The following is a 26,590-nucleotide window of genomic DNA, read 5'->3' on the forward strand; positions in this document are numbered from 1 at the left end:
TTCTTTCCAAAGTTATAGGTCAGTGCTGGAGGGCAGCAATAACAACAGGGACAGCTACGTAGTCCCACAGTCATCCCCAGCTTGTTCTGTCATTCGGAGCAAGTTTCTTCCCAGGAGCTTCTTTTGCCTCGTTCAGCAGCTGGATGCTACCTCTCAAGGCTCTTCTGAATGAAGAAAGTACTTATGACACAGAGCTGTTACCCACTCAATGTTAATTAGCCTCACAGGGAAAGAAACATCCATGAGAAATGTCCTCCTGCCCCCCTTCAGAGAGTACAAACCCCATGGTCTGCACAAGCTCTGCCTTCACCCCAGTGAAACAGGGAAGGGGGGGCACCTGCAGCTGGTGCCCTCCAGGCTGTGGCTGGTGGTGCTGGGCTGTAGGGCTTGGCGCCCCTTGGCCATGCGTGGACAGCTGGGCTTTCCCTTTCCCTTCACACACCCTGAATTGAGGATACTTCCTGCTGTTATCAAAGTGAAGGCAGCAAGAACCTGCTTCCTTCAAATTTATTGGAATTTTTCAGACAGCAGCAGATTGATACTAATGCTCAGCTCATCTATGACTCCCAGTCATCATCATCCTCCTCACCCACGGGCTGCTGTGGGGGTGGGAGGGGTGGTATTGAGTCCGACATGCGAGCAAAGGCACTAGCAGGACCTCCTGGAGCATCGGCATTCCCAGAGGCTCCTGGGCCTTTTCCTGAAATACCTGTAAGGGAAAGAAAATCACAGGTAAGTGACACCCAGGGACTAGAGAACACAGAGACTCATCAAAGGGGAGTGGGAAGGTCATGCTCCCAGCACTCAGGTAAGCAGAATGGCCAACATGTTCAGTGCTGCCACAGTCCTTTGCCAAGGGCTCATTTAACTACAGCTGACCTGAGCAAGTCCCTGCTGTCCTCTGCCAAAGCACTGAAGCATGACCCTGCCCCTAAATGCCCCAGGTATCTGCATTCTACAACTTCCTTGAGAGAGGAAGAGGAGGGGCAGACACTGATGTCTGTGGTGACCAGTGACAGGACCCGAGGGAATGGTCTGAAGTTGTGTCAGGGGAAGTTGTGTTTAGGCTGGGTATTAGAAAAAGATTCTTCACCTAGAAGGTGGCTGGGCACTGAAATAGGCTCCCCAGGGACGTGGTGACAGCACCAAGCCTTACAAAGCTCAAGATGCATTTGGAGAATACTCTTGGCCACATGGTCTGATTTTTGAGGATGGTCCTGTGCATGGCCAGGAGCTGGACTTGATGATCCTTGTAGATCTCTTCCAACTCAGCATATTCTGTGATTCTGTAATGCAGGTGCCCCCACAGAGGAAATGTCCAGTTGCCTCAGCAACAAATTAAAAAAAGACACTGCTGTCCCTTCTGCACAGGTAGCTTTCAGCATCCATCCTCTGCCTTGGACACACAGCCTCCTCCAGTGCCTCCAGCTGGACTTGAGGTGGAGATTCCTCTGCTCACCCACTGTAAAGACACTCCCAACCACACTGGTACACATGCCAGGGAATGTCTCTTGCTTCCTGTTTCTAGAGCTGTGGCTGACACAACTGAGATGCCAGGAACTGCTCTCCCTCTTTCCTAGAGGGAAGGAGCAGCCCACCCCGCAGGACAGTACCTTTGCGCCTCAGCACCAGCTTGTTGAAGAGGTCTGACATCAAATCTCCACCTTGTCCCGTAGCTCTCACTGAAACAGCAGAACCCGTATCAGTCAAGAAACGGTCTGAACCAAGCACTATGGCAAAAACATTACCCTGCAATACTGCCTTCAGATTAAATAAAAACCCCCAAACCTCTCTTCTTGTATCACACCCCAAAACTACAGTCCATTTTCAGGTCAGGAAAACACTAGGCACCACAACGTAACAACATCTTCCAGGAAAATCCAAGAGTGGAACTCCCTGAGGGGCTGTGCATTTGCAGTCACATTCTGCCAAACCAGCTCCATCATTCCCCTCCCCAGCTACCTCATGTAAAGTGGTCAGACTGGTTCAGCCTTATCCCTCTTGGCCCTGGGGTTTCATTTGTGTGCCTGCTTCTATGCAGCACACATGAACTTCTACACATGCCCTGAGACAGAGTGGGTCTCCATCAAGAACATAGATGCCGTGGCAGATGGGATTCAGCAAGTTCACAGAGCTTTGGCTGAATGGGAAACACCTGAGACCTACACGAGTCTGCGAGGAAAGAGAGCACCTTTCTGCTCTGTAAGTTTACTGTGCTCCTGACTTGCCTGCCTGCCTGCCTCCAGACCACACCTTCCCAGCCTGAAGCAGAGAGCAAGGAAGAGCAGTTAGTTCTGCCAAAGAGCCTCAGCACCTTGTTCTTGTTCCTTCTGTTTCTTTTTCTCCAGCTTCCTCTCCTTGACACTGCGGAGGTTGGCCTTCCCAATGCCACCGGCCTGGCGGATGGACTCCAGGAGACTGGCACGCCCAGTCGAGGGGTTCACCACCTCCTTTGGGGCTCCCTGGACAGAAGCTGCAGGGACAGGAAGGACAAGCAGGAGACATGGGTCAGTGAATCAACTACAGGCCCAGCCAAATTCCAATAGAAAGGGCTACTCCAACACCTTCTCAGCCTCCCCTCCCACCAGAGCTTCCCCATTCTATTGGAAGGATGCGAAGGCACAGGGAAACCACCCAAGGACACAGGCTGAAATCAAGGAGTCAGACTCAGCTGGTGAGACTGTGGAGAAGCGCAGCCCTTACCTGCAGGCACTGGGTTGCTGCTCTCCTCGCTCACTGTCCGGGCCGGCTCTGAGGGAACCGTGGGCTGGGGCAGGGGCGGTGGAGGAGGCACAGTGGGTGGCATAACAGGAGGTGGTGGGGGAGGAGGAGGGGGAGGAGGTGGCAATAGTTCAGCACCTTGAAGATCTGAAAGATGAAAAGTTGTATTTGAAGAATCCCAGAGAATGGCACACTGACAGCGTCACATGCCACAGCAGCAACAGATCAGAGTCCTCTGCACACATTGTGCAGGAGAGCACTCCCACCTGTGCACCATCTCCTAACAGCAGGCAGGACCAAGGCAAGAGTCTGAGATTCCCCTACTCCTTTCCCCAGCTGCATCCCACTCACCAAGGACATCCCACCAGGCTGACATGAGGCCAGTTCCTGCACACTGTGCTCCCTCCTCCCAAGCCATGCAGAGGGTGAGGGAGATAAGGGGCCCAAAGTCAGGCCAGCACTTGAGCTGGTTGCAGCTTTTACTCAGGCCTAAGCACAAGCCAGAGCATCTTTAGCATCTCCAGCATCTTCAAATCTCTACCAAGGAACTTTATGCCTTGTCTCCATCTTCTAGCAATCCCTGCCTTCCTCCTTCACAGGATCCTGGAATAAGGGATTGGAAATACCTGGTTGCAAAGGCTCCACTGACTCAGTGTTGAAGGTGGGAAGCTCTGGAATAGCACTGCTTGGGGCAGATGGTGCGATGCCAGGGCCCAGGTCAGCACTGTACATGAGATCTGCAGCAATGCCAGGCAGGTCTGGCAGGTAGGATGGCACATCAATCTCAGGGACCTGGCCCAGATCTGGCACGTAGAAGTAATTTTCCGCTACCTAAAAGAGACCCAGACCAACAAGATAAGGCAATGACTACGCACTTGCAGCAAACAGGGGCACTGCAAGGAACAGTCAGGTGGCAGTCAGAGCTGAACACATGACCTTGGTACCGTGGCCACTCAGCTACCCCTGAGCTCAGAGGCCATCTCCTGCAGAGCAGGCTTGGAAAAGGCAGGCTGCAGGAGAAGGAAATGCAGGGTTCTTCCTAATTTCTTGCAAATGGACTCTCTTCTCTGAGAGTTTCATGCACTAACTGTTGCAGCCTACATAAGCCAGTCCCTTTTCCTCCAGAAAAGGATGGTGCCTGAATCATTTGAGATTAAGATGCAGAAGAAGCCCAACCAAGTAGTTAGAGGAGCCTGGTTTTGTGTTTAACACAGGCAAAACAGTACCAAGGTGCACTGTGAATAAAGGATTTGTTCACTTTATACACTATCTTCCCCAGTCCAACATGATGAGCCAATGGCTCCTAGGCTCCTTTTCCCAGTCCCAAACTACACATTCAACCACACACCAGAGAAGTTGGTATGTCCCAGGTATGGCCTCAACAAGGTGTCAGGTACAAGATCAATCACATGTTTGGGCAACTGGGTTGGTGTCTGCACCAAGCACAAGCCCTTTGCTCAATCAGGTTGGCCCTTCTGTTTGCAGCAGCAGGCACCCCTACCCAGCAGAATGATGGGGGTTAGACCTCCCCTGAGGGACCTTCTAGCAGTGGCACCTCCTCATGAGGCTCAGGAGTTAGCACAACAGGAGTGTTCAAATGATGGATCCTCCAAATTCTTCTACAGACCTGAGGTCTCATGGCAAGGTGAATTGGTATCATGTTACTCTTATACCACTCAGCAGAGATTTGAGCACAGAAAGAAATGCCTGCCAAGTTTGAGGGTTTTGTTTCACCCATCAAACTCACACCAGGACCTCAAGCACAAAACAGGCAAGGTCCTTCTGACAAGTGAGGTACTCTGCATCCCCATGAGGGGCCACTTTCCTACTTGCCCTCCACTCTATAGAAGCCCTCTCTTCTCAGAGTGCTGAGCACAACTCTCTGAAGTGGAAGCACCTGCATCATCACAGCTGCATCTCACCTGTCGGTCCAGCTGTCCTCTTTTGGTGATGGAGAGAGGAGCATCAAAGAGCTTCTCTTCTGTCTCAGTTTCCAGAGCCACATGGGTCTTGGTCACTGCTCCAGCCAGAGGATCCAGGAAAACATACTTCTTGTACCTAAGAGTAGAGGACAAGTACTTAAGTGATGCTACCTTGAGACCCAAGGCCAGAAGAAATCGTTCCCCAAGAAGGCCTTGGAGGCAGAGACCTCCTGACTGTACTCACAAATCCTGGGCCTTCCAGTTTCCTTCTTTTAGCCACATTTTCCAGCATTTCCCCTCCACAACCAGTAAAGTGATCAGCTCCCCACCCTGCCAGTGCAGCCTCCACATTCAACCTAAAGCAATCCCCACTGCAGAGCCACCATTACCAAGTTCTCCTCATTCCACCACCTGGCCTGAAGCATCCTACAGCCTGCAGCAGGACTTGTCACTTAAGGTTCAGGAGGAAAGACAAAAAGGGAATGTGATCCATGGCTCAGGAGAAGAAAGAGGAGGTCCAGCAGCTGAAAGCTCAAGAAAGGTTTAAAGAAGCTCTTCAAAATGGGCAGAAGGAGGAACCAAAAGGCAAAGCCCAATAATGGGAAAGAGAACTGCAGTAATGGAGACATTGAAACAGGGAGAGCAGTGAAGTGATGCTGCAAGGAATCATCAGGATAAGAAGCAGTACCTAGGCTGGCACATGAAGCAGAGAAGGGCAGAAGTGACAGAACATCTCCAGACTGGAGAGATATTACAGGGGAACAACAGGATAAACTAAGTCAGAGAAAGGAAGTGCAAAATTGGGTTGAAAACAGATGAGTAGAGGATCAGGTGCAGCTAAAACAACTCCTTCCACACAAGGGAAAGAATGGGGAAGAAAGGGTTCCTAGCTGGAACGCAGTGCAGAGGTACCAAACCCTGCTGATCAGGAGCCTGATATGTAACACCCCCAGAAAAGCAAGCAGTTACTGCTACCCCTAGGGAACGGAAAGCTCCTGTGAGGACAAGCAGGGGCAGGTGAGCAGCACAGCAATGCTCCAGCTCTCACAGGTTCTCGGTGGTATTGAAGAGTAGCAGGGAGCTGAGGGAGCTGATGTTCCTGGGAAGGCTGCCAAGGCCTTCTTCTGCATCATCCTCCTGGTGAATTTTGGTGCTCACACACACAGGGAAATACTTGAGCTTTTCCTGCAAGAAGACAGATAACAGGCGGTAAGATACTGAAACCATGGCTGCTGAGGCAGCTTTCCCCAGTCACCAAAACCCACACTGCTGGGTGCACCGTATGGTCTGGGAACCCTGCTGCTTCCTCTCTACCTCCCTTTGAGCAAGAAAGCACATGGACAGCACTGCAACCCACACTCGTCACAATTCCCGGCAGTTCAGACTCATGGCACATGCTTTTGGTGCCACGGATGGGTCATATTGAACATGTATTGCTGTGGAAAGGATCTGCCAAAATAAACCCACCACTCAGGCTCTATAGTCAGAGGCAGCGATCACGAACAAGGCTAAAAGCCGTGATCCACTGTTTGTTACAGTGTCTCCAACTACTATACATTTTCATGCCTCAGAGTGGCCCAAATATCTCTATTACCTCCCCTCTGCTGCCTTTAGTTGATGTTTTAAGAGCTGTGATCCCACTGGTGGGGTATGCAGGGAAGGCAAAGGAAAAAGAGGTTAGGAAAAAACAGAGTGCCTGCACTAGGCAAGAGATCAGGCAGAAGGGAGTGCGCAGGGTGGAACGTGTGCCAGATGGTTTTGCAAAGCCTGGGGGATTTGCAGGAGTTTTCAACTCTAATGAACTGAAATCTCCTCTCTCTCGGTTCTAAAACTTCATGCATAATATATGTAGAGCTCCCTTTAGAAAAGGACTTATTACATCTGAACTGCCTGACTTTTATAGAGCACAGGAATGCCATCCCACATCAGACCAGTGTTTCAGCTGGTGTGACAGTGCCCACTGCCACATGCTGTGGGGGATGAAGCTCAGTGCCCACAGCACTCTGCTCTAGTGGGAGGAAAGGCATCAGTCCCTGAACCCAGAGACAGTTCAGAATGGCCAAACCACCACCCCAGACCCCTACACACACCTGAGCCCCTTTACAACTCCTGCCTTCTTCACAAACTAGGAGAAGTTGCAGCCTGGCAGCTGCAAGGTGGTAAGTGTTCATACCAAGAGAAAGCAGAGCAGTTTGTAACCTTAAATAACTGGCCACAGTTGTCGTTTCTTTCTGCCACTGGAAGATGATCACTTTAAATACTGTCCACAGCTTCCTACCACCTCACTACTTCCAGTAACCCTGCACCATCCCACTCTCTGTGTTTTCCTTCCCTCCTTGTATACATATGGGGGAAACGGAGACCATCAGTCATTCAGTTTTAAGACCACATCTCACCAACACAAGCAGTTCCTCCTGATTGAAATTTCAGTCTTGAATCTGGTAGCCAGAATTCCTAGGAAATGGCTTAGTCACAGCTCAGTTAACCCACTAAGACTTTCTATGATGCTCTGAGTCTACAAAATGCTGTAAGAAAATACCTGGGAGGTTCTCATTTAATTCACATTCCAACTTGTGAAAAATACACTGAAATGAACATCTTGTATTTTTTAATAGAAGTAAGTAGGCAAAAATATATAAATTGTTATTTAGAGACTGTAGAAACAGAGTTATAAAAATAAAAGTTCTTTTGATCATTAATATTCATTTCCCAACGTTTAATTTTTTAAGCATGAGGGAGTGCTGACTTTTTTTGCTAGAACTGTTCAGACACACTTAGCCCTAAAGTCATATTTATATTTTTTTAATTCTCTCTTTGTAGATTTCAGTTAGCACTAGAAGACTGCATCACTTTAAGGGTGTAGTGAGAAACCAACCATTACCTACATTTACTTATAAGCCTCATCTAAGGCAGTTATAAAAGCACTAAGCATGAGTATTACTCTGGAACTTTTTAATTTAAATGCCATCCAAGTGCTAGTCTTATTCAAGTACCTGTATCTGTTTCGACATTTGGAACAGCTACACACTGTCAATAATATACTGCAACTGTGAATTCCACAAGTTAACATGCCATTTAAAAACTAGTTTTCTTATAGGAGCATTAAAGCCTTAAGCCAAAGTTCAGCAACCTTGACAGACTGAAGCCACAGGGGATGCCTGAATGCTGAAACATCCCAAACTGCTGTTTGGCACCTGGCAGGATCACACCCCCAAGGACACTGCATTTTCAGGCATTTTTTTCCTAAGAACCTATAGCTAGATATTAAGTCACTCTGGCTCTGAAGTTTAATTAAGCACACACTATTTCAAAGGGAACTGGTGTGATAGACCAGAAATTCCACTCCCCCATACCAATTGAGTGGAAAAGCACTTCAAGACAAGCAAGTGGCAAAAGCCTGGTTTAGCCTCCCCATGCCTATGGTAGGCTCTGAAGAGGCAGAATTCACTAGGATATGCCAAGCTACTGATGGTTTTGAAGCTGAGCAAGATTACTCCAGCAATGGACTGTAACTTTTGCTTGGACCTCTTCAGAAGCCTAGGCAGACCACGTCTCCCACCCTGTTTTGCAGGCTCCTGAGAATGCATTGCTACACTGAGGGGCATGTACAGTGCCCAGACACAGCTCCCACCACAAAGGCAGAGCCCAGAGCCTCGGAAGACCCACAGGGCTCTCTGCTGAGCCCTGCCCAGCTGCTACCACAGCAAGGTGCAAAGTAAGTGGCTTTCCAGGCTTACCGCAAGGACTGTATTTCTGGCACTCTTATCCATCAGTGCTTACCTTACCAACCTAAACAGTGTCCCATCAACAACTGAGTTTTCACTTGCTTGAGGTGGAGGAGGAAAGAAGAAATTCCAAGGGGGAATCTATTTTTAAATAAACCCCAGAACCACACACATTTCCAACTCAGCTGCTTTCCTCCAAGAGCACAAGCTGTAAATGCTGAACACAGGCTGCCACCACTTACCCTCAAACTGACATGAGCAGAGTTTGCTTTCCTGGTGGGGCATGTGTGAGAGGAGTTAGCAAAGGCCATTGCAAGTGCTCCCAGCAAAGAGGACCTCATTAGAAGTGAAAACAGGCAGTAAGCCTCTGCTGAAAGCCCTAAATAATTGAGGAGGGTATAAATGCAAACATTAGACTTCTCCCTGTCACATTTCATTACTGCAAGGCGAGTCAGGCTTGGTGCGCAGCTATGGTCAAGAAGGGCCTGTCCCACTGGAACATGGTCTGAGCTTGGCTGCTCCAAGCCCCACTCAGCACACCAGCTGCTCCTGATGCAGGGCCCTCCATCATTCACCAGCTGACAGCAGCATCCCCCAGTCCCACAGAAGAGCTGCAGGAGCTCATGTGTGTGAGCTTGAGAAGAGTGACATGACCACTACATGAGGCAGGGTCAGCAAAGCCAGAGAAAGATCAACAGCCCCCAAGGAGCATCAAAAGATGGGTCACAGGAGGGGAACAACAAACACAAACATTTCCTGGTGCCTGAAACAAAGTCCCTGTGGTGATGGCAGCCTTCGTCACAAAGGGCAGAACATGGCAATGGTACAGGGACTGCCTGGGACTGGGAAGAGGTGGCGTTGCAGGCAGATGGCTGTGGGGAAAGGCATTTGGAGCCAGCTGGAGCCAGCAGGCCAGTCAAAAGAGCACACCATTGGCTCTTTGCAGGGCACTGCTTTTTACCAGCTGAAGCTCTTCTCAACCCCCTTCCTCTGTGAGGGGCTGTACATTGGCAGTAGCCCTTCAGGGTGGGAGCACACCTCCCTGTCCACTCACTGCTTACCTCTGCTCCCTCCACGCTCTGCTGAGATGGGGCCAGCAGCCAGACAGCACCACTAACTGGCCTCCCCAATGGCCAGCAGCAGGTCCCAAGCAGCTCTGCCTGGTGCTACTGCCAGAACCCCTGCTGGAGTTTGCCAGCTGTCCATTCGGCCAGCAGCCCTGCTTCCTTGGCCTGGTTGAAATATTCATAACTACCTCACTGTGTGAGGCCTCAATTCCATTAACACTCAGGAAAGTTTAGCATGATAAATTATTCAGTGGCAGCTTTATTTTTGGGCCAAGTCACACAAGGATGAGGAAGGAAGTCTCTTTAGGGGTGGAAATCAGGGAAGTTGTCAAGTTGATCCCTACCCTGCCAGGAACAGCACATTTGCAACTCCTGACACAGCACATACACAGCAACTTTCAAACTTTAAACATGGCAACTCGTCCTCCTCCCCTTCCAACCCGGGGATGTTGACACACTGTTGAAGAATCCTTTGGTAGCATTTTCTGCCAAAACCACAGCTTCTCAGACCTCCCTGAGATCTCCCCTCTCTGCCACTCAATCCACAGGCTAAAAGGGAACTCAACACTTCAGAATCTCCTTCAACACCACCAGCTGCAGACAACTGTGCTATGGGCACACCTGGAAGCCCAGCTGTGCTGGGTACTGAGAGATGCAGCCCCTCTGAAGGGCTTAAAACCTACAACAGATGAACACAAGGCAAAGGAGAAGCAAAGCACAAACCAAAGATGTGAAGAACGAAAACAGTCTTCCCTCCTCCCCAGGATGTAAAACTTCTCTGGGAACCAGGGAGGGACAACATCCAAGTGCAATGATTTCCTGGGGCAGAAAAATGCTCTGATGAAGGACTTCTTTTTCTCCTGACACACTCACAAGCCTTCTTACCTTTCCACTCTATCTGAGCCTTTAGAAACTATTTTCCAAACAATTAAGACCCTGATCCCAGCTGCTTTGCTATGCAGTCGAAGAATTAAGCCCAGGCAGCAGCACCCAACGGTGCTGCACGAAACAGCAGCATTTCAGGAAACGGAATTGCGCCAGAGAGTTGGCAGCCGACAGCCACCCAGAGCACTCAACCACCCAGACAAGATCTTGTACTGACAGGGCTCTCTCAAACTGGCATCTCTGCAAGCTTCCCAGCCTGACCTCACAGTCCTCCACTGACAGGCCAAATGAAAGTATGTTCTGCTCCCAGCCCATAACCCAAAGCCTCAGGTCAACTCTGTTGAAGAGATTAACAGCCTCCCAGCTTGCTTTTGCTTGTTCATGCCAAGGTCTGCTTTCCTCCTCCTTACCTGCAGAGCCTTCTCATCCAGCATTCGATGTTTGCTCTGAATCTTGTGTCTTGGCCATTTCTGTTTAGCTGGGTCTTCTGCACCAGCAAAAATTGAACAGTACTCCTGCAGCCGTTCAGGGGCCGGGTACTTGGCACTGGAAAATACCTGTGGAGAAACAAGGAGGGGCTGAAACATCCCAACAACTAAGCAACTTACAATACAGAAACACTGAAGTGGAGGAAGCACTCAGTCTGTGCTGCCAATGGGAATGGGCAACCTTGGAGATAGCAGGCTCCTAAGGATTATGTGCACAGCCCCAAACATGCAGGGGTTGCCACTTCTGAAAGTGCCAGAGCCTCTCTATCTATAAAAGTACTAGAAGATCATTGGCAAGAAGGCCACCACTGGCAGAAAAGAAGTTGGAAATACTGTATAAAATGGAGCAAGAATGGGGAAAGGAGGATTTTCACCAGTTTTGCATGGCTCAATGGGATTAAGATGCACTAAGGGGAAGCTCTCTAACAGCAGCTTTCATTCAAATAGGTAAAGTATCCATGAGCCTGAAGTGTGAGAGTGTTTGGCTTAGATCAGCACATGCCCTTTCTCTTTCCCAGTAAACAACTGGGACAGAAACCTATAAAGGCCCCATAAAGCCTGGGGGCTGTGTGGCTCATGGGTCTAAAAATCAACTGACCACATCAGGAATGGGATTCTCATCATGACCCTGCTCAGCAGCAAGGCATGGGGAGGTGAGGGGGCAGCAATTGTGGCAGCCAAGCAACCAATCTTCTCCAGAGCTTACATTAGGAGCACAGAGAGAAGGCAGAAGGAAGAAAGGAGGCTGTGCAGCCTTCACTGAAGTCACTACCTTAATAGCCTTCTTGCTGCCCTTTATCTTCTCAATCTTCGCTTGGGCGAGTGTGACTCTCTCACCAATTGCCTGCAGCTGTGCCCGGCTGGCCTCCACCCGCTGAGAGATCCTAGGAGGCAAGCACCTTTCTTAACATGGAGAATCCAGAACCAGCGAGTTTTTTGGCAACAGCCAGTGCTCAGAGAAGGATACAAATCTCAGTGGACTGGGTTGTTTCACACGGCAAAACAGTGCTGGCTGAGACATGCTCATGTCCATTCCATTGAAAGCTTTATGTACTCCAACACAAAGTAGGACTAGTTCGTGACTCACAGCCCAGTGTTCCTGCAGCTGTTTAAGGCACAGAAAGATGGAAAACTGCAGCTTTTTTGCAACACCAGAGGGCCACAAGCCTCTCTGCAGGTACTGCTGACAAGATAGACACAGTTAGCAACTGCCAACATATTTTTAATAAAAATTAGTTGTCACAAATGAAAGACAACACATGTTAAATGAGCAGAGTTCAGGATTCACAGGGCTTAATACTGTCCTCTCCTGTACCAGCAGTTTGCTGCACAACTTTGTCCACGTTGCATAACAGTTTTGTGATTTGGGTTCCACATCAGTTAAACATGATTAGGTCCTCATTTGGAGAAATGAAGCACAACAATGTGCATAATTTTTGCATGACTACATGTGCTGGTTTGGGTTGGGGTAGAGTTAATTTTCTTCATAGTAGCTGGTATTGGGCTGTGTTTTGGATTTGTGCTGGAAACACTGATAACTCAGGCATGTTTCTGTCATTGCTGAGCAGGGCTGGCAGAGAGTGAAGGCCTTTCCTGCCTCCTACTCCACCCCATCAGTGAGTGGAGGGGGGGTGCACAAGTAGTTGTGAGGGGACACAGCTGGGACAGCCGAACCTGACCGATCAAAGGGATATTCTATTCCATATGGCATCATGCTCAGCATATAAATTAGGGGGAAAGTTGGCTGGGGGCCACTGCTCGGGGCCTGTCTGGGCTTCAGTTGGTTGGTGGTGAGCAATCATCCCTAGTATTATTTGCATCACTAGTATTTCTTGGGTTTTATTTATCTCTCTTTTTTGTTATTTTCCTTCTCATCACAGCATTATTATCATAATATTTTATTTAAATTATTAAACTGTTCTTATCCAACCCATGAATTTTCTCACTTTTACCCTTCCAGTTCTCTGTTCCCCCAGCCCAGGGTGAGCAAGGGGCTGTGTGGTGCTTAGTTGCAGGCTGGGGATAAACACAACACAAGATTCTTTGCGACTGAGGTGAAAAGCACTCTGTGGCAGCAGGGGAGAGCAGTCACGGGTTACGTACCTCTGGGTTCACTATGTGGACATATTCCTTCCCCACAAAGCCTATAGCACATATCTTGCAGCCAGGGGCATGACTGAGACCTCCTGCGTGCCGTGCACAGTGGCTGCCATGCTGCAGGAACTGTCACACAGGTTCAGCCAGAGGTTAGGAGGGACACTGGGGGCAGACATCAGCTACAGGTAACTGTGGAGTCACTTTCTCAGAAGAGACCTTCCTTCCCCATGCAGAACCAGCAGATGCTCCCTAGCTTCAAGCTCAAAAGCTGAAAAGCGTTCTGAATCTTCATCACTCCAACAAAATGAGCAAAGAATATTTTTATAGCTACACAACCCATTAGGAGAGAGAGCACTTCACTTCAGCAATGTTTTGTAGCAATGAGTTCCATCAGATCATTCTGTACCTGTAAAAATCAATCTCAAGTATTGTCTTTCAATTTCACCCAAAGTCCCTCTTTGCTTTGAGGAGAGAACTCTCACACTTTTTTTCTGCTCTGTCTGTGTAATTCCCTTCAGTAACAAATTTGACATCAGCACTGATCCATGAGTCCCAGCTTCAAACTGCATCAAACCCATCTTTTCAAATCTTTACACTCTGTGCAGCACCTTCCCTATTACAGTACAGAAATGGACTCACCAAAGCCCCCACAATGCCAGTAGTGAAAAACAGCCATACAAGCAGCATTCTGAAAGAACCCCACTTCTTTTACTAAACACCTTTCAGTGTTTCTGTTTGTCTATAGCCATGCTCCCCTGTTTCTGAAGGCATGAAAATCCTTCCTTATGCATATGGCAGGATAGCACACAGCTTGTTTCCACTTTATTCTGTTTGGAGCAGGAGATGAGCAAAATTGAACCTCATGAGATTCTCCCTCTCAGAATTATTCTCCATTTCCCCATCCTTTTATTTTAAACACAGTCTAACAGCTTGTATTTTGTACCAACACTGAGTACAAATCTGTTCATGATTTCCTTCCCACATCCTCCCTCTGCCTCAGTGGAGTAAGTGCACATCACTTATACACTTGATAGGTTCTCAGAGTAGTTTCTGTTGTTCCTTTCAGCGTGCATTTCCTCACACCTGTCTGCAGCAAATTTCATGTGTCACAGGGCTGTCCCATTGCCTTGTTTTGTTCAAGTGTGAGATGCCTCTGAAGGACCCAAGTCTTCCCTAACTGCTCTCCTCAGCACATTTTCCCACTTCACAGTTCACCTCTTTTCTAGAAGTTTCATAGTTGTATTGATTGACACTATTTCCACTACTGCTCCTGGGAGCATCTGACTACTTTTACTTCCTTCAAAACTGAAAAAACACAGTCATTTATTTCTACTTTGCTGCTTTCCCTCAAATCAATTGATGCAATTTTCTCTCTCACCTGTGAGCAGACCTGTCTCCTAGAAGAACTCAAGAAAGCTTTCCTGAAGCTCCAAATAAAAGCAAGGTATCAGTTGCCTTTTTAGCCAGCACCCTGCTGGCTCCCAGACACAAGTTTCAGGACCTGAGAAGGCACGTTTTTCTCCCAAAAGGAAGTGTTAAGTGTTATGCAAGCTCAGACCCAGACACCAGTAAGCTTCTGCCATCCACTCCATGAATGTGAGTGGGTCAAGTGAGGCAGTCAAATGCTTCCCTCGCTGCCTTTCCTGCCCCACATTATCCTCAGTGCTTCACCAGGTATCAACCTCTTCCTCTCCCTTGCCTCACTCACTCTTTAGCCAGCTGGGAAGAAGCAAAGGAATTTTAGAGGAATCCCAGTTACACTTACCTTTCACTCCTAACCCACCCCACATTTAACTCTCATCATCTAAAACACTTGTGTAGGAAAGGAACAAGTGCCTCAACTCCCTTTACATCCTCACCAAACACAGCAGTGCATTCCAAAGGGCTTCTCTGTGCCAGACTCCTTGTCCCTCCCGTTGCACAGACAGCACCATGGGAAGAACAGAGAGCAAAGCACCTCTCAGCCCACCATGTGCACACAACTTTCTCCTTTAAGGTTTACCAGAACCTCTCTTGCAAAGGAAGCAACCCTAAAACCGGGACATGTCTGGCAATTACTGCATCCCAGCTGCAACAGGAATGGTGCATCCATATGGAAAGAAGGCAGACATCCACTGTCTCGTCTATCCCTGCTGGCCACCAAATACAACCACTGAAAGGACAGTATCAGGCAGACAGACTACTCCCAGCACCACCTGGGGAAGTTTTGTAGTGCCAGCTCAGGTGTTTCAAACCATGACAGCTCTTCTCTGTACTTCCTCCTGTGATCTGCTGCTCTAGGATTTGACAGGCCAAATCCCACTGACCTTAGGAGTTCTGCCAAAACCCTTCACTTGAGGTGGTACAGATGCAGGCCCACAGCACAGAAGGAATGCACTCAGTCTACAGAATTAATTCATTTGTTGCCAAACAAGATAACTTTGAAAAAAAAAGTATTAAGCCCCCTCAATCCAACTAATCCAAATTCCATCACATGTACAGGCTCATGTCTGTTATGCACGTACAGTTCAAGATACAGCTGCATGTGTTAGTTAAAAGAGACAATTTACCATTCTGATACTGAAAAAATACATAAAGAAAAACCCCTTATGTCTGATCATCCTCCAGCAATTTTAGTATTTTTACTGCTGCGGAAACTGAAATTACTCTAAGAAGTCCACTAGTACTTGTAAGGAAAGGAAACATAAAGGGATGGAGAGATGTTGCCAAGGATTTCAGGAACAAAGTGCTTGAAGCAAGGTGGCATTCAGACCTCGGCCCCCATTTAAGGAGAACCACATTACTGAGTGGTGTTTGTTTGAAGGGCAGTTGCACCCAGAAGAGGAGGGGTAAGTGTAAATAAAATGCCCATTGCTGCCACTCAGAACCCTTTGCTTAGACAGCAAAAGCCACCATCAGTGTCTGAACCCACCTCACGCCTAAGTTATTAGTCATTGTTGTGTTTGCTCTCTGTGCTCTCTTCTGCTTGAGAAATGCCTTTAGTTAGATTCAGTGTGACTTTGGAGTTGCAAAGAAGCAGGAGGCTACAGCGACAGCCTCTCCCTTTCATCAGGATATGCTTCATTTGGGACAACTGAACAGAGGGCCTGCAGAACAAGGAGAATATATCACCTACCTTCAACTCCTGGGCACTGCGCCAGACCAACCTTCCCCTCCCAATGCTTTTCTTTGGGGAAGTAATACATGTGGTAGATTAAATCTATCTTGTGGATTATCTCTTAATCCGTACAGACTTTTATTTTTGAACTAAGCAGATATTAAAGCCAATCTTTCAGATGCTTTGATTTGAGCTTTCACTTTCTCATGTTCCTCTGAAATCTTTTTGCTCTCAAGCCCCCTGTGTTTCACCCTCAACTTGTTTCTCCTTTCTCCCAAGGCCCTCAGCCTGCTGCCTTAAGTTCCTCTCCATTTTAAAGTCAACTCTCTCCAACCCCCACAGCAAGTTCCAGGAATACTTCCTCCAAAATCATTGCCTCTTGCTGGCCTCCATCCTCTGTCTCGTCTGCAGTCACATAGGAGATCACTTCCTCTAGTTTCCTTATAACTCCTCTGATAAATTCCACATTCAGGCAGCTACTGAAAGACCTCCTCTTCTGTGTCTGTGTCTACTTGTGGGGTAAAAATTACTGTTCTCTTGCTCCCACAGGAAAAAGATGTGAGGCATTAGGAATCTGGCATCCAGGACACTGTTGTCAGCACCGGCAATGATGCTACATTTCACTGCGTGTCTACAAGCACTCCACAGTGCCAACAAAAAAAATTTTGATTTTTATCATCTATATTTGTTAGGGATCAGACAGCATCAGAAAATCAGAGCAGGTTTAAAGACAGGCTGAGAGATTCCCAGAAAGGTGGCTGAGCAAGACAGAATTCAGCTGTAAGGAAGCATCACAGCAGCAGGGGACCCTTTGCTGTCTATGTAGAGTGTACCTATCACCCAAAAGTGACAGGGATGACAAAACTTGTGAAGTGGGAGAGAGAAGAGGCAAGCTCCACACCAAGGTGAACGAGAAAGGTGAGGCAGCAGAGGCTGGAGAAAACCTCTTCAGAATACCAAAGAACTTCAATTTCATGTCTGAATTACAAAAGTAAGCGATCAACCAAGGAGAAAGAACATTACGGAGCAGAATGAGAAATGAAGTTGCACAGGAGGATAAGGCAGATGAAGTATTAAATTACTTTTTGCCCTAAATGAGGAAACATCACAGCAAGTCAGGCTTCTGGTCTCCTCCAAGCCCAAGCTCCAACCCTAAGAGATAGCAAGGGGATGCTTGATATTGCTGTTCCAAACTTCAGGGTACATATAGCAAATTTATTCTATAAAACCTTGGCTTTTTGCCTGAAAGTCAAACTGTTTTTTTTCTTTTTTTTTTCCAACAAAGTGTGCTTTTATTAAATTCCTGCCAAGCTGCAGGAGGCATGTATAAGAAAGGATGGAGTTTATGGTTCTTGCATTTCATTGCATTCCCAGACTCTCGAAGCAGCTGGTGCTGGAGCAAGGTAACAAGGGAAGAAAACAGTGCTGGCTGCCATTCATGGTTCCACAGCACTGGTGCCAACCTGACATGATCCTGCTACCGATGAATGAGATACCACAAAACTTCTGCAAGTTTCAGTGTTCTTCCACCAGTCAGAGAACCGCTAGAGAGCATCATCCCATGATGAAAGGAGCAGAAGGTGGTACTGAGGGAGCTAAATGTCCACCTTTCTTCTCAGCCTTCTGAACTTCTTCCTCACTCTCTTCTTTCCTATGACCTCTGTCAATGCTCTCTTCTACTTGTATGATGAGGAGAACAAAATCTCAAATTTTTCAAGTTTTATCTTATTCAAGAATCTTCTCTGAGAAAAGGCTTTTATGGCTCCTCAGGCTGCTAAAGTGATGAGGAAACACCACTGCATCACCCCCAGTAACTATAACTCAGGGCTTTGATGCACAATCCCTAGGCTGAAGTGGGCCTAGAGAGCTTGGCTAGAATATATGAGAGTGTTCAGGCTGGCTAACAAAAGATAATGTTTTATGAAGCACTAGAGTGTTCTCTACAACAGTCTTACCCATTACTTCCTACACACTGGATGGGCCAGCTCAGAGTTCACAACTGGCAGTGTCAAAAATGAACTGCAAGAAAACCACTCTGTACTCCCACTCAGTGCTTCTGCCCCAGCAGCTGGCAACATCTCAGGATGGGGAGAGCAAAGGAAAGGCTGCTAAGACATTTATGGTTTACAGTGGCCCAGGGAAGCATTCAAAACCAGCTCACAAAACCAATTCACCTCAAAAGTTTGAAAGGCAAAAAGTAAAAATGCATACGCTTATAAGAAACCAAACACGTTCAACCACTTAAGATCAACTTGTTTGCTTTCTGCTCCTCTCTCTCCATATTTAAACAGTTTTTAAGGTCTTACTTCATGTCTGAATAAGTGTAATCAGAAACTGTCATCACACACCATCTCTGACAGAAAGAAATCCCAAGTGGGACAGTGCAATCAACGTTCCTTCCTCCATTAAAGGTTTGGGTATTATACTAATTAATGTTTATCTCCCTTTGATTGCTCCTCGAGCCTGATTTGCAGGTGTTTCAGAGTTTGCACAGTGCCCTGCTCCTGTGATGCTGAACTGCTTTGCAGAGTGGAGAGTGATCAAGGTTGCCAGGTTATCCTCAGCAGGATCTGGCATACATTACTCTCCACAGCTCTTGTTCTCATACAAAAATCATTTCAGTTTGATTTTTAATCTCTCATTTCACAAGGCCCTCCTGCTACTGTGAATTGAGTTTATGTAAAACTGGAAACTTACAATTTTGACCTATCATCACACCACGTTCCTCGCTCTTCCCCTGCGGCTTCTCTTCCCCAGAAAAGCAGCTTCTCTTTTTTTTTTACTAAAAAAGGTCACAAACAAGTTCCTCTTTAACCTTCCAATTCTTCTTTTTGTCTCCCACCACTGACTGATGTGAAAGCCTTTCTTTTTTTAGAAGAAATATATACTAAATAGAAAGTCTGTGTATACTAAGCAGAAAGTCAGTGTTTGCAAATAAATTACACAATTAGATTTTCTATTTAAACTGTACAGGCTACTTTTGGTCAAACTACTTCTTCATTAATAGTGTTAAGATACATAAACAAAACAGGTCCTACCATCACAGTGACAACTTTTGGGAAAGACTACTGTAAGAATTCCGTTACTTATAAAAGAAGCAATGGGAAAAAAATGGTTCTTTACTAGCACTGCTGGAGTTACACAGGTGACCTTTGGCGTTCCCCCACTGGCAATGGAACTGCTTCCCAGAGCAGCAGCCACAGGAACAATCTTGAGATATTAGGCAGCTGATGCTGTAAGTATAGAATCATAAAATAGTTTGGGTTGGAAGGGACCTTTAAGGGCCATCAAGTCCAACCCCCTGCAGTAAGCAGGGACATCTTCAGCTAGATAAGTTGGTCAGAGCCCTGGCCAGCCTGGCCTTGAATATTCTCAGGGACGGGGCCTCTATCTCATTTCTGGGCAAATTCTTCTGCTGTTTTACCAGCTTCATGACAGAACAAGTATTACTTATATTTATTCTGAATCTCTCCTCTTTTAATTTAGGACCAGTACTCCTTGTCCTAGAGCTACAGATCCTGCAAAAAAATTGTCCTTATCTTTCTTACAATCCCTGCAAATCCCTTTCTTACAAGGCTGCAAAAAGATCTCCCCGGAGCCTTCTCTTCCTCAGGCTGAACAACTCCAAATCTCTTGGCCTTTCCTCCTGGGAGAGGTGTTGTAATAACTGATACTAGAACTGTAACTAGTAAAGGTTACTAATAAAGTATAGTAACTGGTTTGTTATCTATACAGTCTTCATTCACCCTTGCAAAAATCTCACAAGTATTTACTCACCGAAGCTCAATCTTTTGTAGTAATAGCCTTAAGTATTTTCGGGTTTGTTTTCCTTTTTTAATCACTTGTGAAAGGAATTTTACAAGACTGTCAAAAGTAAATTTTGTTTCCATGTTGCTTGAAGTAATAGATCTTATTTGGCAGATAGCTTGAGAAGGTGTTTTGGCACCTTGTAACCTTAAATTAATCAACTGTGTACACAAACATTAGGTTTCTCTTTCTCCCATCAAAGCTCCATTCTCAGATTAGCCAAAGATCTTCTTCCCCGTTCCCACTGAAAAGAAAATGTGTATGGCTACAGAGTCACAGGAAACATAGTCAGTGGAGAAATGCCCAGGTGACCCTGTGGTGAACTATATCTGGGGGTAGGGAGAGCTAAAGTCTTTTAAAAAAATCTCAGATTCCTCTGGATCAAGGAGTGGGGAAGAAACTCCTTCCCAACCTTCATTTGGGCACCATGTCTGATTCTACACAATGTTTGTGTTACACAGCTCACTCTTAATCAACACTGTGCTCCACATTTCCAAACAGCAGCAGTTACAGTTCAGCCTGGATTTACATACCTGGTCTGTGCCTTCTCCGGTGCAGGGTTGCAAGTGAAACACATAAGTCACCAGCCAAAAACTATGTTTTTTCTGAGTGTCACCTGAACGTCACAACAGCAGGAGATGAGCATTGACAAGAAGCTGTCCCAGTCCTTTCAGCCTGTGCCTCACCTGAGCCAAAGATGCCTCACTACATCTCCATGATCACGTGGGAAGAGTGGCATTTGCAGAGCCTTCCTCCCCACTGGCAAGGCAATCCACATTGACTCAATGCTGCAGAACAAGAGGACAGTCCAATTTATAGCAGGAGATCAGGAAGTTCCTCTTCATTCCCAGCTCTCTCCCAAATGGTCTTAAATCAGTTTTCTTGACCAAGGTAAGCAGTACCCAGTTACACACATGTGATAAGAACCAATGTAGTGAATATCACTAAAGGTTCTACTATAGGTCTTGCCCTGATAAAAGGCTGAACACATCAGGAAAGGTGAGCTCCTTCTTATTCGTTGGGATGGGGGGTGGGAGGGGCTTTATACCAACAGAATCACAGACTATTCTGAGTTGGAAGGGACCCACAAGGATCACTGAGTCCAACTCTTAAGTCAATGGCCCACACAGGGGATTGAACCCATGCCCTTGGCATTGTTACAGCCAAGTTTTTAACCAACTGAGCTAATCTCAGGGTCTTGCTACCATAAAACATTCTGTTTCATCAGCTGTGAAACCCTCACAGACAACTACTCTTCATCTCTTCTAAGTCCTACTTCCTTTCTGACTTCCATCACATAATAAGGGTCTGCTTCTGTAGTCTTCCCTCACTCTGTCCTGACCGACTGAGGTTGTCACCAGATTCTTGGTAAAAGACCAAACCAGCCTTTGAAATGCGACTTGGAGCATCCAGATCATTTTGCTTTGCACTCAGTACTGTGTTTCTGCTCATCATACTTGCTGCAGAGATCCCTGTAGTTTCAACAGCTTACATCTCAATGAAATTTCTTCTATTTTTTTCCACTCTTCCTTCAGTTAGATACTTCTGCCCTTGTGAACATTGACACTCACTGCTTCTGCTGAGCAATGACCCTCTTCTGCACCCTGTGAGGACTAATGTCCATTCCCAAGATGCCCCCAAAATTCTGTTACAATTAAAACAAGCCCAACTACTAACATACAGTTTTTCAGAAACAATTATCATCCCTTTGCCAGTTGCAAAACCCCATTGCTAACTTACCTTTTTCTTTTCTCACCCATGCTTTAAATTTGAATTTCTCATAACAGATACTTCTCTTCCAAAACAGGTCTCCTTATCTTAAAGGAAATATTTCTTTACACAATTTTTGCAAATGAAGCTTTTTATTTCACAATATCTGCTCTTCAGAAACAGGGGTTGTTTAGTGTTACTTATTCATTCTCCAACAATCAACTGCAGTCACACTCAAATCTCAAAAGGCACCTTCTATGATATGCCCATCAAGAAGCTAATTTGATCATAAGTGCTTCTTCAACAAATTAGAGCAACTCTTCATGACACGTTATGCATCTAACACCTTTCCTGAGTGATTACAGCACTTTCTTGAGGGATTTCTAGTTACTTTTCCCCTGAAAACTTTGGCCCACAGGCAGAGATGTTCCTAACAGCATCAAAAATAAGATACCCCTCTGCTTGGACTGACAGCTTCTCTGTCATTCCAGTGAACAGTCTGTGGCACATCGATGATCAGACATCACTTCAGAACAGTTCTAGACTCATGATTTAATTTTTCCCACTGTCCTTTTAAAACTCATCCTTCACAAACAGTGACTCACAAATAGTTATTAAGAATGGAAACACTATATCTTCATAGTAATACTGGAACGAATTTTTGTAGTATAGTTTTCAAACCTCCTTCCCTACCCCAAAACTGCCAGGACTGTAAATTCATAAATTTTAATAGCCTAACCACTCTCCCTGTGACATACTCCCACAATAAATGTTCTCATGGACCAATGGCTTTAGCACCAGCTAAACCCCTCATCACAGCTAAAAGTAACCATGAAGAGTAATGAAGGCCATGATTTTGGCTGTGTGGTTATTTGTTCCTAAATCGCTCATGTGCTAGAAAGAACAAAGATAACCCTGCCTGGTGCTCAGCTGGGAGCTTCTCATCTTCCCTTCCTAATAAAAAGAGTCACACAGAATCTGAATTTGCTCTGGAATTAACAAAATCTTTCAAAAATATTGTTGTTTAAGCAAAACCAAACCAACCCAGTCACTGGGACAAAGGAATATAGAGAATTGCACTGCAGAGACCATGAACTTTCTTGCTTCTTGGTGCTGAGTTAGTGGAATGACTGGCATGTTATGTATGTGTCAAGACAATCAGAAAGGCTATTCCTGCTGCACTTCCACAGAGCAGAAGTGCAACAGCTTTATCTCCTCTTCTAAATGGAGTGTCCTGTTATGCCTCCTAAGCCCAGCAAGCATGTTTTCATACTCAGCTTTGCTGCTCAAGCTAAAACAAGACTCCTAGAAGCAAATTCAAATGCAAATACCTGATTTTATATGTATATTAATCCAGAATAAGGATCATATTCTTGGATAAAATAAGAAAGGAATCCAACTCAGAAGACACTAAATTACCCACCTGGGGTTTCTCTTTAACACACTCTACCATCCAAATCCCTTATCCTAAGCTCCAAAAATTATTTTTATCTCCTCCTCTCCCTAATGGCACAGCATGGTCAATTCCTTCAATAAACTGATTGTCTGAAGAATTCAGATGGAAAGCAGGAACCTCTTCATTAGCATCTGCAAATCGATCTACTGTCGCCAAAAGCGCTGCTCTATTTTAGCTGTCATTTGCAGTTACACCCAAATTCTAACCTACCCCATTTGCAAAAGCCCAGTGACAGCACCACAGCTTGTCAGAAAGGACCATGGAAAGGGAACTTAATCTGCCAGTCAAGTGTGAAGAACAGACCTTTGGCACCGGTGTTCCTCCTGCAACTCCCCCCTCAGTGTGTACCCTCCCACTTACATAGGAAGGAGCCTGTACTACACATTTCAAGCCACTCAGTGTTATTTTCCAGACAGTTCTCTCTGCACTAAATCCCTAACGGAAGTCATGCCTGTAAAACAAAATGACTTATTTGCATCTCTTCCTCCAGGGCTGACTGAGTATACAAAAGTCATCCATAGGAACAAAAAAATTACTCCAACACATGTGTGAGGATCCAGTGTCTGAAGCTGGTTGAGAAGGCAGAGGTATCACTTTGTATAATAAAAGAATGACATGGCAGTTGTGTTAAGGAAAGTGGGAGTGGGAGACCCTGACAATATTGCCTAAACTGTAGGCTAAGGAATAAGGGAACACTTCTGCTCTGCAGCACATGCTGACTTGCTGCTATGATCTGCTTCTTCTTCCTACTTGCAGAGAAAAAGAGCTACAGCCACTTGGGTAAGGGACTGAGTGGGAAAGGAATGCCTTTCTGGATGGGGAAATTCACAAGGTATTTAAAACTCTCTTAATTAACAGAGACTTATTGCTGGACAAAATTTCAGCCAATGTATCTCACATCGAGTGGAGATCTGGGTCTTTCCAATCCACTGACATCCAGAGTACTTCAAGGAAAGAATATTTACTAAGCTGCACAGAGTTTTGGAGTTCTCCTAAAGAATGTTCTCAGGGCACCACAACAGTGGGAAGACACTAGGGGAGCACACTTAACATTCCCATGCTAAAGGACTGCAGCCATGAGACATCTTTGCATTATTCACTCCCAGTGTGGCTGGGAGGTCAGTCCCATCTTTGCTTTCTGGTCACTGTCTGGACCTTGAATTGACATTGACATCAAACTAAACTACTGAGGGATTGGCACAACCAGAGACACACTGTAACCCAACTTGTGTGTCCTCCCCCACAAAAAAATCCCAAAACCAACAAACCTTCATTTCCCTGACACACCTTTCCTGTTGGGATTTCATATGCTCTTAGATCTAAAGTGTGAGTTGTGTATTGAACTTGTTTCTGTACTTAGCGTGTTGTAGCTTCAAGGACTAGTTAATGAGGTCAGCAGCTCCTGCCACCCTCTCAACAGATGTGTGTAATCGGCCAATTAGAGCAGGCATTGTCATGCAAACAGCATTGTTAACCAATTATCAGTGCCAAGGTGGCGGAGCTGCGGAGGGATTCAGCTTTTGAAGTGTATAAGAGTTTTGTGAGCGGATAAATAAGGTTGCCTGTTGCAGTTAACTTCTGTGAAGTCGTCTCAGCAGGTCACAAACCCGTCTCCCTCTGTTACACCTTCCCACCACACTCACACTGAACTCCTGCCTCCCTCCAACCCAATGCTACTTTCAAGGCACCCTCGAACATTTCTGACCACCACATGTACCAGTACATGTCTGAATTGTGTAGAAACTCTGAAACAATGGTCAAGAGATGAGCCTAGAAAAGGTGTCAACATGCCCATGCAGTTCTGGCTGCAGAAGTAACTAATAATAAACATGCAAAGGTACCTGGTACCATTGGGAAGACTTCCACTGCTCATCAGGACAAGTAATTTTGGCACATGGTTAGGAGGACAGATCACCACCACTTCCATCCCTTGTTAGATTTTTTCACTTCTTTCTCAAAGGACTCTCAATGCTCTTGCTATGCAGAAAAGAGCCTGTTTTAAGGTTCAGTGTGGAAGGCTTCTCACATACCTTTAAACCATTATGGATACAACATCACCTTTATTATTTCTATACATATTATCCTCATGCTGTAGGATATTATCACTGCATTCATGTGTCAGCCTATTTCTGAAGCCCATAAGCCTCCCCAAGGCGACCTCATTGCACTTGGCCTCAATATTGCAATTACACAGTGCACACTCCCTTTGCAAAGCACAAACTATTCAATAAGCAAAAAGTTCCATCTTGTCAGTAGCAGAGAGGTCCTCCTGGGCTTCCACTTCTTAAAGCACTAAAAGCAGGGGTAATTAAACATCTGTACCTTTTGCTGCAAGATAGCTCACAAAAGTTTAAAGCTCAACTTATAGCAGTTGAGGGTATACAAAGTGATCCAGCCTTCAACTTAATCACAGCTCTGTCCTCAAATTGTGCCTTAAAATAACCTTCAGTGAAAGAAGGCAATCTTCATCAAGATTATTACTTCTCACCTCCTCCACAAACAGGTCCAGCATTTGGTTCTTTTGCCTCCTGCTGCTACAGGCTTTATTTCCATAGATGGTTTTGAAACTGGCTTTATCTGTTTTGGAAAATGCCCTTTGAAGAATAAACAATGGTGGCTACTACTGGTGGCATCTCTTGTGTTAAAATCATAGCTCTTTAAACATTTTAGGTACATTTTGCTCATCTATAAGTAGTCTACAGGTGATAGTAAATTAATTTTAGTCTACAAACATATAAGAGAAAAAGCCAAGAAAATTAATCCAGAAAGCCACTATGAACTACATGTGCTTGTATCAAATTTTTTTTAATTTATGATTTTCTTCAAGATGCAAATTTCTGCTGCATGGACAGAGTCTACACAGCAAGAAATTCCTATACTATCAAGAACTTTTTATTAAGTGTGTCAAGATTTATCATAGAATTTTTGGGACACCTCTTTTCAGGAAATCCAGTTGCAAACAGCAACATCCCTATTACAAAGGATCAACATTGTCATAATCAATCCTCTAGAAGCTAAGATGGAATTTCCCCTTGCCCATGACCAAAGAAAAAAGAACTTTTCTTTACTCAAACAGTAACCTTGCCTCCTCTGTTCTCTTTTGTTATCACTCCTTCAGCCTTTGAGGAGAAGCAAATCCTCCTTCTCAGAATGAATCTGATCTTCCCAGAGCTGCAAAAGCAGAATGAAAATTACCTAGAGAGGAAGGAACAGGTTCAGGCCTCAGGATAGTCAAGCCACAATGAATATGTTCCACCGGATAATTTTTCCAGCTACTGAATCACACTTACATAGATACATAAATCTTACATTTCTTCCCACTTTTGAACCTCTCACATGCTTTCTCAGGGAGTCTATCTAGTCCTGTCTTTAAGGACCACAGAGAAAGAGCTCACAAGAACTTGAAAGCTGCTACTCAATATTGAATTTTCTCCAGTAAGGCACAGAGTACAAACAAGAGACTTCCCTGTCAGGGTTAAAAAAATACAAACTAAAATAAATCAACAAGCCATATGTACCCAAGTTACCTTAGTTTCTCCTTACTGTTTGCCTTTCCTATTGCACATGCCATCTGTTTTGATTAAACTGTCTTCATATTTCCACAAGATATTTCAC

The 26,590-nt window shown here is 45.7% G+C and overlaps 1 protein-coding gene across 1 annotated transcript in view; it reads right to left on the minus strand.

Moving 5' to 3' along the window:
• Positions 1-465: 465 nt before the first annotated feature.
• Positions 466-26,590, minus strand: part of WASHC1 (WASH complex subunit 1) — a 32,611-nt gene continuing 6,486 nt past the window's right edge. The window contains exons 2-10 of the mRNA XM_071551213.1: positions 11,581-11,692; positions 10,731-10,877; positions 5,692-5,828; positions 4,644-4,779; positions 3,348-3,552; positions 2,704-2,868; positions 2,315-2,473; positions 1,614-1,682; positions 466-709 (exon numbers count right to left, since the gene is read on the minus strand). Of these exons, the coding sequence (XP_071407314.1) occupies positions 558-709; positions 1,614-1,682; positions 2,315-2,473; positions 2,704-2,868; positions 3,348-3,552; positions 4,644-4,779; positions 5,692-5,828; positions 10,731-10,877; positions 11,581-11,692 (1,282 nt within the window). The 3' untranslated portion in view covers positions 466-557. The remainder of the gene's footprint in view (positions 710-1,613; positions 1,683-2,314; positions 2,474-2,703; positions 2,869-3,347; positions 3,553-4,643; positions 4,780-5,691; positions 5,829-10,730; positions 10,878-11,580; positions 11,693-26,590) is intronic.

Source organism: Pithys albifrons, chromosome 3 (assembly GCF_047495875.1).
Source record: "Pithys albifrons albifrons isolate INPA30051 chromosome 3, PitAlb_v1, whole genome shotgun sequence".
NCBI classification, from domain to species: Eukaryota; Metazoa; Chordata; class Aves; order Passeriformes; family Thamnophilidae; genus Pithys; species Pithys albifrons.